General features: G+C 36.3%; 1 protein-coding gene across 1 annotated transcript; it reads left to right on the forward strand.

The window, feature by feature from the left end:
* The first annotated feature begins 116 nt into the window (after positions 1-116).
* Positions 117-14,488, forward strand: LOC141903488 (extracellular matrix organizing protein FRAS1-like). The gene is made up of 11 exons (XM_074791610.1): positions 117-175; positions 268-462; positions 931-962; positions 9,566-9,676; positions 11,206-11,304; positions 11,616-11,775; positions 12,663-12,796; positions 13,049-13,132; positions 13,586-13,687; positions 14,030-14,087; positions 14,337-14,488. Exons 2-11 carry the CDS (start codon positions 399-401, stop codon positions 14,486-14,488), a joined length of 996 nt encoding a protein of 331 aa, XP_074647711.1. The 5' UTR covers positions 117-175; positions 268-398.
* Positions 14,489-15,001: the final 513 nt, after the last annotated feature.

Raw genomic sequence — 15,001 nt, forward strand, 5'->3', positions numbered from 1 at the left:
AATTTTTTTCCACCAGTTCTAGGTTTATACCATCGTTTCTCTAGAAGCTCTTACCGTAATTAACTAGCTTATCAGTTAATTAGCTGATTAGTTTTCAATTCCGCCACCAGGGGAGCGGTAACCACTCCCGTTTGACAGGTGTGCAGCGGCTCACAATCGCTGTGTGATAGACCGGGTAAGTTTGAATAGAGCGCATTGACGCTTACCAAATATATTCATAGGCTTTTTGTTCGGTCACCGTTATTCCTATCGAATCTCTTTTTACAGGGTGTGGACTGTCCATTCATTATTGAGGATTTATAGATTGCGGTAGTTAGTGCATGATGGCTTTGAGAATTGATACCTTCTTATAGTTTTTGGTATCGAGAAGCAACTTTTCTCTCAAATCTAATACAAAGATGAAGAGGATTGTATTATTATTGTTTATCGTGATCTTGACCTGTTTCACGCAATTTGTCGAAGGTAAGAAAACATTTCGCAGTTTTTATATAGATCTATTTTTTATTTATGTTTTGAAAAATGTTTTCCATTAGGAAAGTCGTTTCATTGATCCTCGATGCGGACCTATCATTAATGCGGGGTCAAACACAATTGAATTTCAAGGAAACCGCTTATAGCGTCCAACAATAGTTTCTAAATGTTGAATTAAGGTGAACCTGTTTTCCGAAAAGAAATCATAGAATGAGTTAGTTTTCATTTCATCCACAAAGAAAGGAAAAAATTGTGACAGATTTTTTTCTTGAAATTGTAGACCCCTATTGAGTTATGATTAACTTGAATCTACTCAAATTCAAAATCTATTTATATAGTGGTGATATTTCAAACAATAATGAGCTTTGAAATAAAATAGTGGAAAAGCTATTTTGATGTCTACACAAACTTAAAAATGAAAGTTAGATATCAATTATAGGCATGTTTCTTTATTTACAGGGTTTTGTATTCACAATGGACATAAATATAGGGTAAGTACAGGGTGTTCCTTAATAACACTTTTCCAGATTTTCATGACCATGATAAATATACAAATTCTATAAACCAATGAAAAGGATAAAACTCTTAGCCACAATTTAGCGAATAAACAGTTTATTCAGTTAATGTAATACCTCCCTTTTTTCAAGATTTTTAATTGCTCAAATGTCTACTGGAGGTTAGCCCCATTAGGGGTTATATTATCTAGTTTAATGAGTCTATAGTCTGCTCTGTGTAATAGATACTCCAGGGGTCTGGTTCTTGTTAGTGCTTAAATATCTTTTGCTCCCATATTCTGATCCGCTTGTCATTAACTTAATCAATTAGGCATTAACTAGTCCATTTGAAAGATCTTCAACTAGGCCTATGCAGTTTTCTTTGCACCATCATATTTTCAATCACCAAATGTTTTGACACGAAAATAGTTTAATAGTTAATTTCAAGTCTTAGAAGTCGGATTCATTTCCTTATTGATGATGTAAATAAAGTGTAGTTTTCAAGGTTGATAAAAATCATCGCGATGATAAAAAGATGATGGAAAATTGAATGAAAGGGGGTAAGGAGGTTAAGAGGATATAAGCTACTTAGTAGCCTATAATAAGACATCGAAGTACTGATTAAAGTCGTTACTATTATCATGCCCAAATGCAAATATAGGCCTATGACTAAAACTAGAAGATGAAATTATTGCCTATTACAACTTTTTCTACAAACTCGGGTCAAAATTGAATAACTTTCTTCAATTTGACTTTGTTATCTGGTACATAGGTAGGCATATACAGAAATAAATGTGGCTTTTATTCCCTTATAACCTGTGTGGAAGTTTCGAAATTTCACATATCAATAAATAATCATCATTTGTTGACTGTTGTCCGCTTGTTTGCTTTGATGAAGTGATTATTATCGAGTTGAATTCACTTGTTCAGTGGATCTTTGATTGTGAATTCCCATGTTACTTTGACAGGTGATAATATATTGTGTCTGTACGACATGACACAATTCCTTAGTTTTCATAAAGCGATATTTACTTTGTGCCCAGTATCTCAACACAATTGCCACATAAAGCACGCGTTAATTGCTTGCTTGGTTCGGGTCTAATCGCAATATTTCTTAATCATGAACGACGGCAACTTGCTGTTCCTCAGAAATTGCCAACCTATTGTAGGCAGATTTTAGAACTTATTAGATTATAGAACTTATATGATATTTTCTAATTCAAACTGTACAAAAATCTTAATGCTCACGATATTCTTATGTAATACCGTCCATAGAATATAAATAAATTGAAAATATATCAATATTATTGAATTGACCTTCAGATTGTATCTATTTGCAGTCCATTTAAATGGTAGGGGACTTTTATACCTACTTTGAAGAATCAGGGATTTTTACCACTAACCGAAAAAACCTCGGTCAGGTTTTATAGACTGGTATTATCTTTAACCCAGGGAGGGGACTCAACTCATTTTCAATTGAGTTAGCCCTCGGGTTAAAGGTAATGCCAGTCTATAAAACCGGTTCCTGGTGATCAAATTTTCTAAAAAGAACTAATTAACATCTAAGTTCAGTATTTATACTAATTTCTAATCTAGATTCTTTCAATGAGGTTTGAGCCAGGAATTAAGTGAAAAAAAGAAAGGTATTTTCGTTAAAAAGGTAGATTAACCAGTGACCTCAGCGTTACCCAGGCACTATTGATGTTGTCAGCGTGTTCATCCCCGAGTGCTGCTCTGAATGAAAAATGACAAATTTCTATCCACTTAAAGAAAATCGATGTTTTGTAAAAGCCGGTTTCTTTGGTGGCGACATCGAAATAAAAACCACATGTAAAAAGTTCAAGTGTAATTCACTATAGTAATGAGAGTGATATTGAATGTGGACATTAGAAGCATGCCCTATTACCCTCCTATTCAATATGCGGGATATATTTCAAACTATTCATGTCGGCCACATTTCTAATTTCTATAGGCCTGATTTGTAATCGGGGATGAAGCTAGAAATTTGTGATGCCTCTGAAGGAAGAAACTCATTTCAGAGAAAAGAAGAAAATCAAAAACCATCTCGGGGTGATATTTTGGGGTCTTAGGTTTATGGGTCTTAGGTTATGTATATTATAAGGGGCCTCAGGTCTTAGGTTTAGGGGGTATTAGGTTTAGTGACCACCCAACCATCTCTTGAATCACTTAGTAAAGATGAAATGTCGACTTGATTCTGCTTAGTTCAGTTTGTCAGATGAAAGCGCTAGTTTTTTTCTTGACTCATTTGTGAAATTGACCCGGTCGGTCATGAGTTAACTTAAAAATCTAAGTGATATACGTCGATGGTTAGATTTAAGTCAAAGTTAATTGAACTGTGTGCCGGTTGTTCTAGAACTGTCTGATGGGAAAAAGTTGAACTTGGATTTACCTCGAAATTCGAATTCTTCTGAAAGTTGTTCTACCGTGTATATGCCGACAACGACGTTTTGCTTGAGCAAATAGTCGGCCGGTTTGAGAAAATGTTTCTTCCTATCGTTAGGCCTATATGATAGCGCAATGTCCAAGAGTTGTCTAATAAACAAAGATAAAAACAAGTTGATTTCGTATTTGACAATATTTATAACTGATTGATGTTTGATAGATGACCCGCCACTAACCTTTTAGTGTCTTCAGTAGATCACGTCTTGCGGTTACTCTCGTACCCTCGTCAATTAAGATTACTTATTAAGATTATGAATAAGATTCCGAGTTGTAACTTGTAGTAATTATTATCTAGACATAAAGACTACATGTATCTGCTACTGAAACCGACAAAGAATTCAAGTGATGTGACTCGATTTTCAAAAGATTTTGAAATAATTCACGAAACAGAGGTGACATGAATGAAATTTGGTACTTTAATGTATATGGTAGTTATAAGTCAATCAGCCAAATGGCGCCATCATTATGATTTAGATTCTGCCATCTGGTAGGCTTCATTTTGTTACTTTTACATGGGCGTCACCAGGGGGTTAGGGGTAGTGACTGACCCCCTTTCGATGATAATAATACTGATAATTTACAAACAGAAAAGTTCTACTTATGAGGTCCAAATTTTATTTCATTGGATTCAAACCTAAAAGAACTGCTAAACTGTTTGGAAAATGCATCGATTTCAAAATTTTCTTGGGGGAAGACCCTGAAACACCTTTGGTTCGCGCCTTTGGCAGACGTGTTTTGGCTATTGCCGATTTCGACCTCCCCGCATAAAAATTCCTGCTGGTGACGCCCATGTTTCAAAATCATGGAAAGATGAATATATAAATTTATCATGTGACAAGTTTGAAGTGTGTTAATAATAGGACTCCGGTGTCCTATTACTAGCACTCGAAATCTTAATTAATGCACATATGCGACTACCGGCCACAATGGCTGAGAGATCGGGGTAGGTTTCTGTTTTCATATATATATATATATTTCTGGATGACGGCGGAAAAACGATGAAGGCAAATATTTGATGAGCGTAGAAACACACTCGATCGAAATGCTCAATCTCTCCACCGCGAACCACACGTCAATTCCCTTCTCATATTTACATATGTACCGAAATGAGTTGGGAGATTCGGCGTTGAACGAGTTTTTCTATGACAGCGGGACTTCGAGATTAATTAGAACTCATACGGTTTCCATTCCTAGAAGTCCTACAATAAACTCTAAACCCTGGGTTGAATGAATGGAACACTCTCATGGTTATTTTCGCGTTATTTTGCGATAGTGGAGCTGGTGGGAATTATGTCGTGAATTGTATTTTATGAGGACGATTTCGATGTACTACAGCAGGGTACCACTGGTTCAATGACTCGCTGTTTGCCTTTCGAAAATTCGTGATTTACTGTTTTATTAGCGGCAATCTTGTTATGATATATTCATCGGGGTCGTACCCTCCCTAATTATCAGAATTGCGATTGTTGCTAATTTCATGAACTGTAGAACTTAGTCATTTCATTCACGCCTCACGACGGTCTCTTAGAGACAGAGAGAGAGTCTGAAATGTTGCGTCTTTTGATTTCAATTTTTGATGAATAAAATTTGTTTTAATCTTTTAGATTAAGTATATAGTCGGTTTTAAACTGATTATAATATTCTGCATGGCTAAGCTGGTATATGGAAAAAATGTCCCAGGGAAAAAGTATCCCCAGAAAAATGTCCCAATCTATCATTACTAACTTGGTAATGTAGTTAATTTCACATCATAATAACACCGGAGAACAAACTTGGTAATACATTTCAATTACAGTTGATAACAAATAATAACTCTACTTTGGTAAACTATTAAACTGTAGTAGACAAAATCCCACAATAAAAGTCGAGATATGAGTCTGCAATGTTCAAGCGCCTACTGATGGTGCTCATCAAATGAGAACCATATGACAATTAAAAATCATTTCCACTCTTAGAAATATCGATCATAATATTATGAGAACCTTGAAGTGTATAGGAGGGGTATAGGTTCAAGCTTAGGTGATATAGGATGATACTAAGTAGTGTCTCTAGAAATCCAATGGCCTCTTATGAGGTCAATGACGGCAGTTATTTCGAATTTGAATATATATTTTACCTTTTACAGGGGCGCCATCATAGGGGGTGGCCCGAAGGGTGCGACTGACCCCCTCATCTTTTTAAAACCAAGTTCCGCATCTTTTTAGTTCCAAATTTTGGGTTTTTTTTCCATATTCCGGAAATTTCATAAATATTTTGCCTTAAAAGGTCACAAAAGCGTCCCTCTCAAGGTTCGAAATTCCAGAAATTAGGACTAAGAACATTCAGCAATTTCAAGTATTCAGAAATGCTTGTTTGCCATCGGCAGATATGATGCAAAGTTTGGATTATAAGTCCGCTTGTATTAATTCTGACCCCCTTTAAAAAAGCAAAATACCCTTGATTTATTGAAAATTAGATATCTGTGTTGTATGCCATTTCTGTGTTGTATGGGGTCACTACTGACTGTATGAATCATGTATATATATGAATATGAATATGAAATATGCCAACATTATCAAATTAAACATGAAATCGCTATTAAAACTTACCTGTAATTGATGTGGAATAGTTTGTTTAAGTACATATTATCAGGGTTCGTCCAGTGCAAGTTAATACTCTCAAGGGCTCTGTAATTTGTCTATAGATAAGTGTGAGATGATTGTTTAAATCTGATATTATATTGTTCTGTAAATTGATAAGAACCGATTATACTGGATTTCTGCAGGTATCGTAGCCAGCCATGTCTTTGGGGGCTTCGATTTTGATGAAAGTGGAAATGTTTGTAAGGTGCTCATGCCGGGTCCTGGGAGCACTGCCGCAAAAAAGTTTTGAAAATTAGAAGCAAAGAGAAGCAATTCTACAACTTCTATCATAATTGAGGTAAAAATTTAGTTACCTTTTCCTACAATTTGGCCTCGAATCAAGTTACTTTGGAAGCATATGCAAATTTTGAACAAAAAAGCATGAATGTTTGAGTGAATGTTTTGGAATCAATACTCTAATTTTCTTTAAGCCGGCATCTGGGCAGACCTTTCGACGAAGAGCGGGGTAGGGAATTTGTTTGAAGCGCCAGACCCCTCCTAGATGCGGGCGTGGGTATGGTTCGCTATTGGGTCCCTGATTATCCAGGTACAGTCTTTACCCAGTGCTAGACACAGATTATCTTGTCTATGAAGTCAAACAGTTTAAAATCACATTTATCATTTTAGATTGAACAGTTTGTCAATTACGAACACATTTCTCACTTTCTCGATAAACTTCACTGGCACCAGATAATGATATATGTATTTGATCATGCGTATTTGAGGTTTCGTTTTTTCCTAGTTTTTCCAGTGTGCCACCGATGACAGAGGTTAGACAGATAAGCGCCTATCAATTATCAGGGCGTAATGGTTACATCAAAACTCATTCGATGAAAGATTATGACAGACCCAGTGTTTGTACTTATGAAAAACTTTAAATTTCAGGAGAATTGGATATTTACAAATTTAGAAATTGATGAAACACTATATTCGTGTTATGACGATAATCTTGGAGAATCCTACAATAATAACGAAAAAATGATATCAAATCCGAAAATTTTTCCTTGATTCTAGTTTATTCGACTAGATTCTAGTAGTTATCTAAGAACATATTCCTGAAGATGGCTATTAGAATATAGTTAAAACGTCGAATAAACTATCTTAAAGGAAACATTTTTGGACTTAATGTTTTTTTCGTTATCATCGTGGAATTCATTGTAGATTAAATATTCAGCCCTCTGGCTTTATATTGGCATTTATAAAAATATAAAAAAAATTCGAGTGATTTCATATTTTTCTAACGCTCGTTAACGAAGTGCGTCGCTAACCTTTGGTCGTTATTAGTTTTCGGTGCAATTTAACGCTGATCAAAAAGCTCTTAATAACCGTACGCCATCGTACATAAACACAGTTATTATTGCTCTGTGGTGGAATCTGACTGTTTGGCGAGATCAATTATCTAATCAGGTCAATTCGGAAGATCAACATACTTGCATGCGCTTTGTTTGAAAAACGCTGACAATATTTAGATATTTGATGACAATTAATCGGACCAATTTATCATCGGTTGTTCAGGTTTGAAATGAAATGGTAGCCGTATTCCTGTCGCGATGGATGTGTAGGTTGTTTCAGTGCAGTGTTAATGGTTTCTGGCATATCCCTCCACGTAGCCCTGATACTTGTCCACGGACACCGAGTTTAGAAGAGTTTTACGTCCCAAATGCAAGTAACGGTGTAACCCTAGTGGGCTTGGTTCCCAGTCTTCCACTCAACCAACTGAGCTAACGGCACAGGACAAATGGGGGCCTGTGCCTGTTTGCCAAAAAGTCAGACCAGGACCGGGCCAAATGTAAGCATGGCTTAAACTATTGAGAGTGAATGGTTACTGGTTCTGGTAGTCACTCGTCTAGCATCGTTTAGTGGGCCTATGAACGCGCTCTCTAATTTGGCATGGCTAAATTTGACTCAAGTCTGATCCGGGCCAAAATGTCTCCAAGTGATCAATTTAATCGAAATAGAAGTCAACTATTCTTATTCAACGCTGCAGATTTTCTTCTTCAGATTTGTTCGTGGTAGGCTACCGTTATTTCTGTCATTATGTCAGCAGCTGTGCTCTAGTTTTTTTCGACTTATCTTTTATCGGGTTCCTTATCAGTGGTATCTGTCAACAATCAGCGATGCGTGAAAATAGTTGACGGTAACCCCAGCGGGATTCTGGTAACGAAAGAAGTATCTTTATTACTGGTTTGACCTGAATAGGTTACTTCTGAACTCTCTCTTATTTAGGACTCGTACCTCAGGTTTCAACAGAGGAAAAATCATTTTCACATAATGCAGCATGGGGTCCCTCACTAAGGTCAGACATCTTTGAAGAAACACATATGCTAAAAGACGCAATTTCCTAAAGGACGAGTGTCAAATCTGCACAATCTCCTTTTTTGATGAAAAGGGCAACCACAATAAAAAGGCAGGGGTCCACACCCCTCTGACCACCCCCTAAATCCGCCCTTGCATGGCTATTTTAGAATGTAAAACATCTAGTAAAAAACCACTATGGTCATTGGTGAAACACTATGTCCATGAGTTGAGATGCTTTACATATTCGCATTTGAGAGAGAATTCTACAGTAATATAACGAGAATGATGAAGTCCGAAAAGTTTCCTTTGATTTATTGATTCGAAGATGACTTGTAGGTTATAGTCGAAACGTCGAATCAAATGACTATTAGCTTAATGGAAACTTTTTGGACTTCATCTTCTCGTTATATCAGTGTGGAATTCTCTCTCAACTCGCTAAGTGAGTTTTCTATCCTAATAACGTAGTCTTTTTTTATTGTAACACGGCGGTGAAGTAAGAATTTACTAAAAATTTCCTCCTGTGTGTTAGACTGACGGGTTACATTTTCGTTGTTTTCGTTCAGTGACAAATGAAATTACGTTTTATCGGTTCTGTTATTATCCAGAGATTCAAAAATACAAGATTACGAAACACCTGGAAACAACAACAAAAAACCTCACAGATCTTTGATGTACATATAAACCTACATATACACGTATTACATGATGTTTATTTTGTTTCAGTTCGTATTTAAGCGTATTCAAACACATGTTTGTATATATCTCTATCTCATGTTGGTTGATATTTTCTACAAGTTTTTGATTACTTGGAGTACTTTGACGTAAAGCAAGTCACACATTTTTCTGTATAAATCACAGTTCGGTACTCGAAAAACGCCTGATAAAAATGCCGAATCAGAGAACGGTTATCCTGAAAATTAACCGTGTTCAGTTATTTGCTGATATTCATGATTCATTTGAATTCCATCCATTAGCGGAATGCCAAGTGTTAGGCTAGTGTTTTTATTGAGAGTATATATATAGAAGAAAAAAAAAACAGAAAATAGTGACACTTGACTGCCCTCTATAAAACCTTACCTATCTTGAGAGCACATGAATCATTATTTTCTGGAAATTTGTCGCTTTCGATCAGACTTTTGAATAAGCCCCAATAATTCAGTGTTCCAGAGACTTAGATTTATTTCAGAACTTTTAAAAGATTTTAATGTTTTTTTGCAGAATCTTACCGTTTGGAGAATGGATCCATGCACTATGTGTAAATGTGACAGCCCGAACCCGGTTTGTGAATCGGTCCGATGTAGAGCTACCAGGCTGTGTAACATTTCGAAGGTAAAGATTTGAAAACCGTACTCTTGGTGTGCTGGGCTAGAGGTTTCTCAAAAAGTTATAATATTATCCAACCAATTTTCCTTAAGTTACAGTTACTAAGTTGAAACGTCTATAAAGGTTTAACCCTTTCAGTGCGTCTACACCGCAGTGCGGTGTATAAATCAGTAATAGATTTTGCTAGTACACCGTACTGCGGTGTATTGATGTAATAAGTAATTATCTCTCTTGAAAAAAGGCAGCACCTGTCAAACATAGTGACTAACTACATACCACGCTGCGGAATGGACGCACTATAATGGTATTCCCGTTATTCAACATACTAGGGTGGAATTTTTAAAATTTTTCAAATTATCTCCAACACTATAGGGTATTGGTTAGTCAGCACTGAAAGGGTTAGAATTAATCGAAAAATGATGCAAAACCACAATTGGACATAAAAAGAACAATTTAGAGTAAGAAAAGCATCTCAAAACAATTTCCAAAAATGTTAGCAAAAGACTAGGGTCGTACGGAAATGACCCCCTCAAGCTGATATTTGGGAAAAAGGAATGATATTTATTGGTACTCATAAACGTTATAAGCAAGCCATATAGCAACAATTTACTGCGCTAACTACTATTTGTTGATACTTTTGATGTTACTCGAGTTCTGGTCTTTGTAAAAACTGTTTGTCTACGGATGTCGGCAATGATGATGATGAAAATAAATATATCGCATTGTTCTTATCTAACCTCTGCCAGTTTGCACAATGTATAATAGTTATATTTCTGCGAAGGTGTATTAAACCTGTAGGTATAATTCCGCACTACACATATTTCCGGTCTGCGTTAATTTTTTATCCTGAAAATTCCGTATTTTTATCAAATTTGCTGATGAATTTGTGATCAAATGGACTCTTTTGGCCCATGCCAGATTAAGGCCAGAATAACTGGTCACAAATGGGCCTGTGCCTGTTTGGTTCGACCAAAAACGTCTGACCAGGCCCGAGCTGATTTTAGCACGGGCCAAATTATGGCTCCTTAATGACTCACTTCACTTTGTTTAAGCATTGTTTAGTGCCAAATTTGACTCGGGCTTGATCCATGCCAATGTGGTCCGCGGCCCAAATCGTGTCCATGTTATCACTTCGTGCTTTCTGATGGAAATCTGTGCAAATCTATTTCATTTGCATTATTTCTGAATTTTTCTGACTGAATATTAACAAATTATGTCATATTTTTATTGTTCACCTCGCAGTCAAGGTTGGCCTCATTATTACATCCAGACGTAAAGTGTTATAGTTTACTAAACAACCTGTCAACATACGTATAGTGCCTCTGCGCGTAGAATAATAATTAGTATTTATATGAACCCCTTTAAAAAATGGAAACAATTACGGTATTCATCAAATGGTGTTTCTTTTCCATTCATTATTACTGATCTTAGGTGTAAACCTTCACTGCTGCAATGAATCTCTTATAAAAACTTCAGTTATTGCAGAATTCTTGGTTACGTTGGAAACGAATTCAGTCAAATTTCTACATTTTTAGGGCGACTACTTACACATCCCAGCCGACCAGTGCTGCCCAGTCTGTAGACGAAATCCTAAACCTTGTCGATCACCGCATTCACCCAGTCAGTACATACAGGTATGTCTTCGAGACCCGTTGCAAAGTTATGGTTTAGATGAGGTTCACGGTTGAGTTAAACATTTCTGAGTCTAAATCGCAACGGTGGAAACTTGTGAATAACTAAGAATTGATGAAAATGATATTGTTCCGAAGTATGGTTTAGACAGGGCCCAAGATCCAGTTGATTTCTACATTTTCAATTTTTGATCGAATTAGTAATTTACTTAGAATTTGATGAAAAAATCATTGCAAAAATTTCTTTGCATTTAAACACCAAAAAAAAATGTTCTTGTTAGATCTGTTAATATCATTTGGTGATTTTTGATTAGCACAATGAAGAATGGAGTGAGAAATCATGTCAGAGATGTGTGTGTTATGACGGTCGCGTGAGTTGTCGCGGTAATACATGTCCCACCGTACGGTGTAATCCGGGAACCGTCACGCAACAACTTAGCGGAAAATGTTGCCCTCAATGCGTTCCTATCGGCCGTAAGTAGTAGTCCCAGTCCCGAGAAATAGTAGTTTAAATCGAGACGATACTCAATATATCCGCGTAAGTGAATATATGAGAGAAATCCAACAATAATTCAGCCAAAGATGTTTAGTTCTATAGTAATAGAGTATGTATTTGAGCAAGACTATCAGCCATCATCAGCAGGAGCGGATTCAGACGGTAGCACCGTAGGCACGTGCTACCGTTGCGAAAATCTCGTGCCCTTTTTTTTCATGCCCGAAGTAGAAAAGGGCACTTTTTTACAAGAAAAAGGTAGATGGTTTTGAATAAAAAGCACATCATTTTTCAAGATTTTGTCTTTATTTCCTGGAAACTGCATCTCAAAGCAGTAAAAATGCTAGAAAGCACTTCGCCTCAGGACTTGAATCGCTTGGAATTTGCAGCAAAAAGCAGATTTTCAAAATTTCAGAATGCCCTTTTTAATTTCAAAATGCCCTTTTCATAAGTTGTGCTACCCTCGACAGTGGTCCCTGGATCGCCCCTGGTCAGGCGTGAATAGTCTTAAGCTGAAACATTGCTCAAGAGTTTTTCATCTTTGGCTGAATTATTGTTGGATTTCTCTTGTATTGTAATTTAAATTTGTTGATGGTGGAATAGGGTCCTGATTACTGGAGCTCTGTGAAAATGGACCAGGAAATCTAAAAGAAAAGATTTGTGAATGTTATGTCTGTTTTCTGGAAGTTATGTTGATAAATAGAAGCCGTATAAGCAAAGAAAGATAGAGTTGAATTAACTAATTGTAAAAATATGAAAAGAAATTCTATCTGGCAAAAAACATTCACAAAAACAGATCCCTATTTCACTGTTATGTCTACAGGTTGCTTTGGTTTAGTCTTTGTTTGATATAATTTATTTATTTCAGAATCATGTAATCATGAAAGTGTTGTATACTCTGACGGGCGTATATGGAACCCAGCGCCGTGTGTCCAGTGTCTTTGTAGAAATGGCCGTGTCAGCTGTTACACTCAACAATGTCCAAAATCCATGTGTAAAAAGGTTGATAGGTTTTCAGAATTTCCACCCTGCATTACCATAGATCCAGTTCCATTCTGAACTAGGCTTGACTATTCATCTAAAACTGGTCTTGATTAACTAGATTAGTTGAATAATGATTCAAAATGAAGCTTATAAGTCTTCACTCTTTGAGCTGAATCCTAAGTTAAGGCACGGGTCTTAATTCTTTGGGCCACATTTTATAGATCCACGATTTCACTACCGTATATGCAATAGACTAATTTCATTCATTAGGAAGATGTAGTTGCCCCGACTCGTGGTGAATGTTGTCCAAAATGTTTAAAACACGGCTGTCAGAGGGGAGATGATCAGTATTTGGTAGGTACCGGTACGCACAATCCATTTACACAAGCGTCATTTTGCCCAAAGTGTATCTATCGGATCAAACCATATAGAATTTAACGGCAACCACAGGAAATAATTCAACCCATTCAGTGTGTCTACACTGCAGTGCGATGTATAATTCAGTGATGGACTTTGCTAGTACACAGCATTGCAGTGTATTGATGTTATTAGTGATTAGTTTTAATCTCTATTGAAAGATGGTAGCATCTGTAAAACATATTGAAATATTAGTAACTACCGATACATCGCACAGTGATGTAGACACACTATAGCAGCATGCCCATTATTCAAAACATTTGGGTGGAATTTTTAGTAATTTTCAAATTATCTCCAGCACTTCGAGTTTTAATTAGTCAGCACTGAAAGGGTTAAGCCCCAGGAAATATTTCTTGTTGTGAATTTTCATGTTCAAAAATTTCATTTCAGGAAGGAGAATCGTGGAAGTTGAATCCGTGTACTATTTGTTCGTGCCATTACGGACAGATCTCGTGTTCGTATAAATCATGTTCAATGCTAAATTGTAAACAGGTGGGTAAAGATTGGAGTCTTGAAATTCTGCTCTGTATATATTGCTACATTGGGAACATTCGAAAATTAGATCTATTCCATAATTATTGTTCCGGGCCTAATTTCTTTACCAAAAATGTTTGTGTGGTCGTGACTAAAGATGAATGTAAACGATATGCATGCTGTAATGTAGAGAATGTTTTGAAATACTGAGTTGTTCTTATATATAACTTCATGTTCTCGATATCTTAATGATTATGACATACCTGTTAAACACATTGATCTAAAGCATAATATTATGATTGACAACAACAAGATAAATACTGGTACACCGTACTGATGAATGTTACTTAAAATTTTCAGAATGAAAAAGCGGTGAAAATCGAGGGTGAATGTTGCCCGAAATGTGTTCCTAATGAAGGTAAAAATGGATCATTATTCTTTTTGAAATCTAAACAGTCAAACCTTTCGGGTAAAAAGTATTCGATCGATCTAGCAGCAATCGATGAGAACTTTATTGGAATGGATTCTATCGGATGGCATTGAAAATTAATCGGATAAGAATTTTTTTTTAAATGAATGTATTGAAAAAAAAACTTTCTACCTGATTATGTCCTTCAACTATCACTATTTCATATTTTTTTTTCATGATTCTATCTTTTATTTTCAGGTGTTTGTATTCACCGGGCGAAGGTATATTACAGCGAGGCCGTGTGGAACGTATCTCATTGTGATTACTGCCAGTGTCTAGATGGTAATGTCTCCTGCCATCGGGCTGAATGCGACAAACTCAACTGCGCCAAGGTACCCCGCAAAATATAGATTTGAAAAAATGATTTGAGGAAAAAAGATTTGAGGAAATAAAAAATTTATTCGAGTGACTGTTACCTGTGGTTGGAAATGTCAGGTATAATGGGATTGTATCAAAATTTTTGTCTATTCGAACATGCTAACTGTATGAGTGGTATATGATTGAAAATTTTCGCAAGCTTTTTTACTGAAAGTTACAGGTTTAAACCCTTCAGGTATGGGCTTGTGAATGGGTTTGAATGTTTAGCCCAAGTCAGCATTATAGTGCATTATGTAGGAAGAGTAAATCTGAGAATTTAGAAATGCGTTAATGCATTAGCTGAAATATGAAAGCGTATAATATCAGAATAAGAGAAGTTCCATGAAAATAGATCTCCAATAGTTGACGCGTTCTGTGACACCCTACATGCCAGTTAGGTGGTGACTTTACTGGATGGTTGACAGTAGACACCCTACACACCAGTTAGGTGATATAATTGTATGAGACGATTTTACAGTAGACACCCTAATTACAAGCCAGTAAGG

This window comes from Tubulanus polymorphus, chromosome 4, assembly GCF_964204645.1.
Source record: "Tubulanus polymorphus chromosome 4, tnTubPoly1.2, whole genome shotgun sequence".
NCBI lineage: Eukaryota > Metazoa > Nemertea > Palaeonemertea > Tubulaniformes > Tubulanidae > Tubulanus > Tubulanus polymorphus.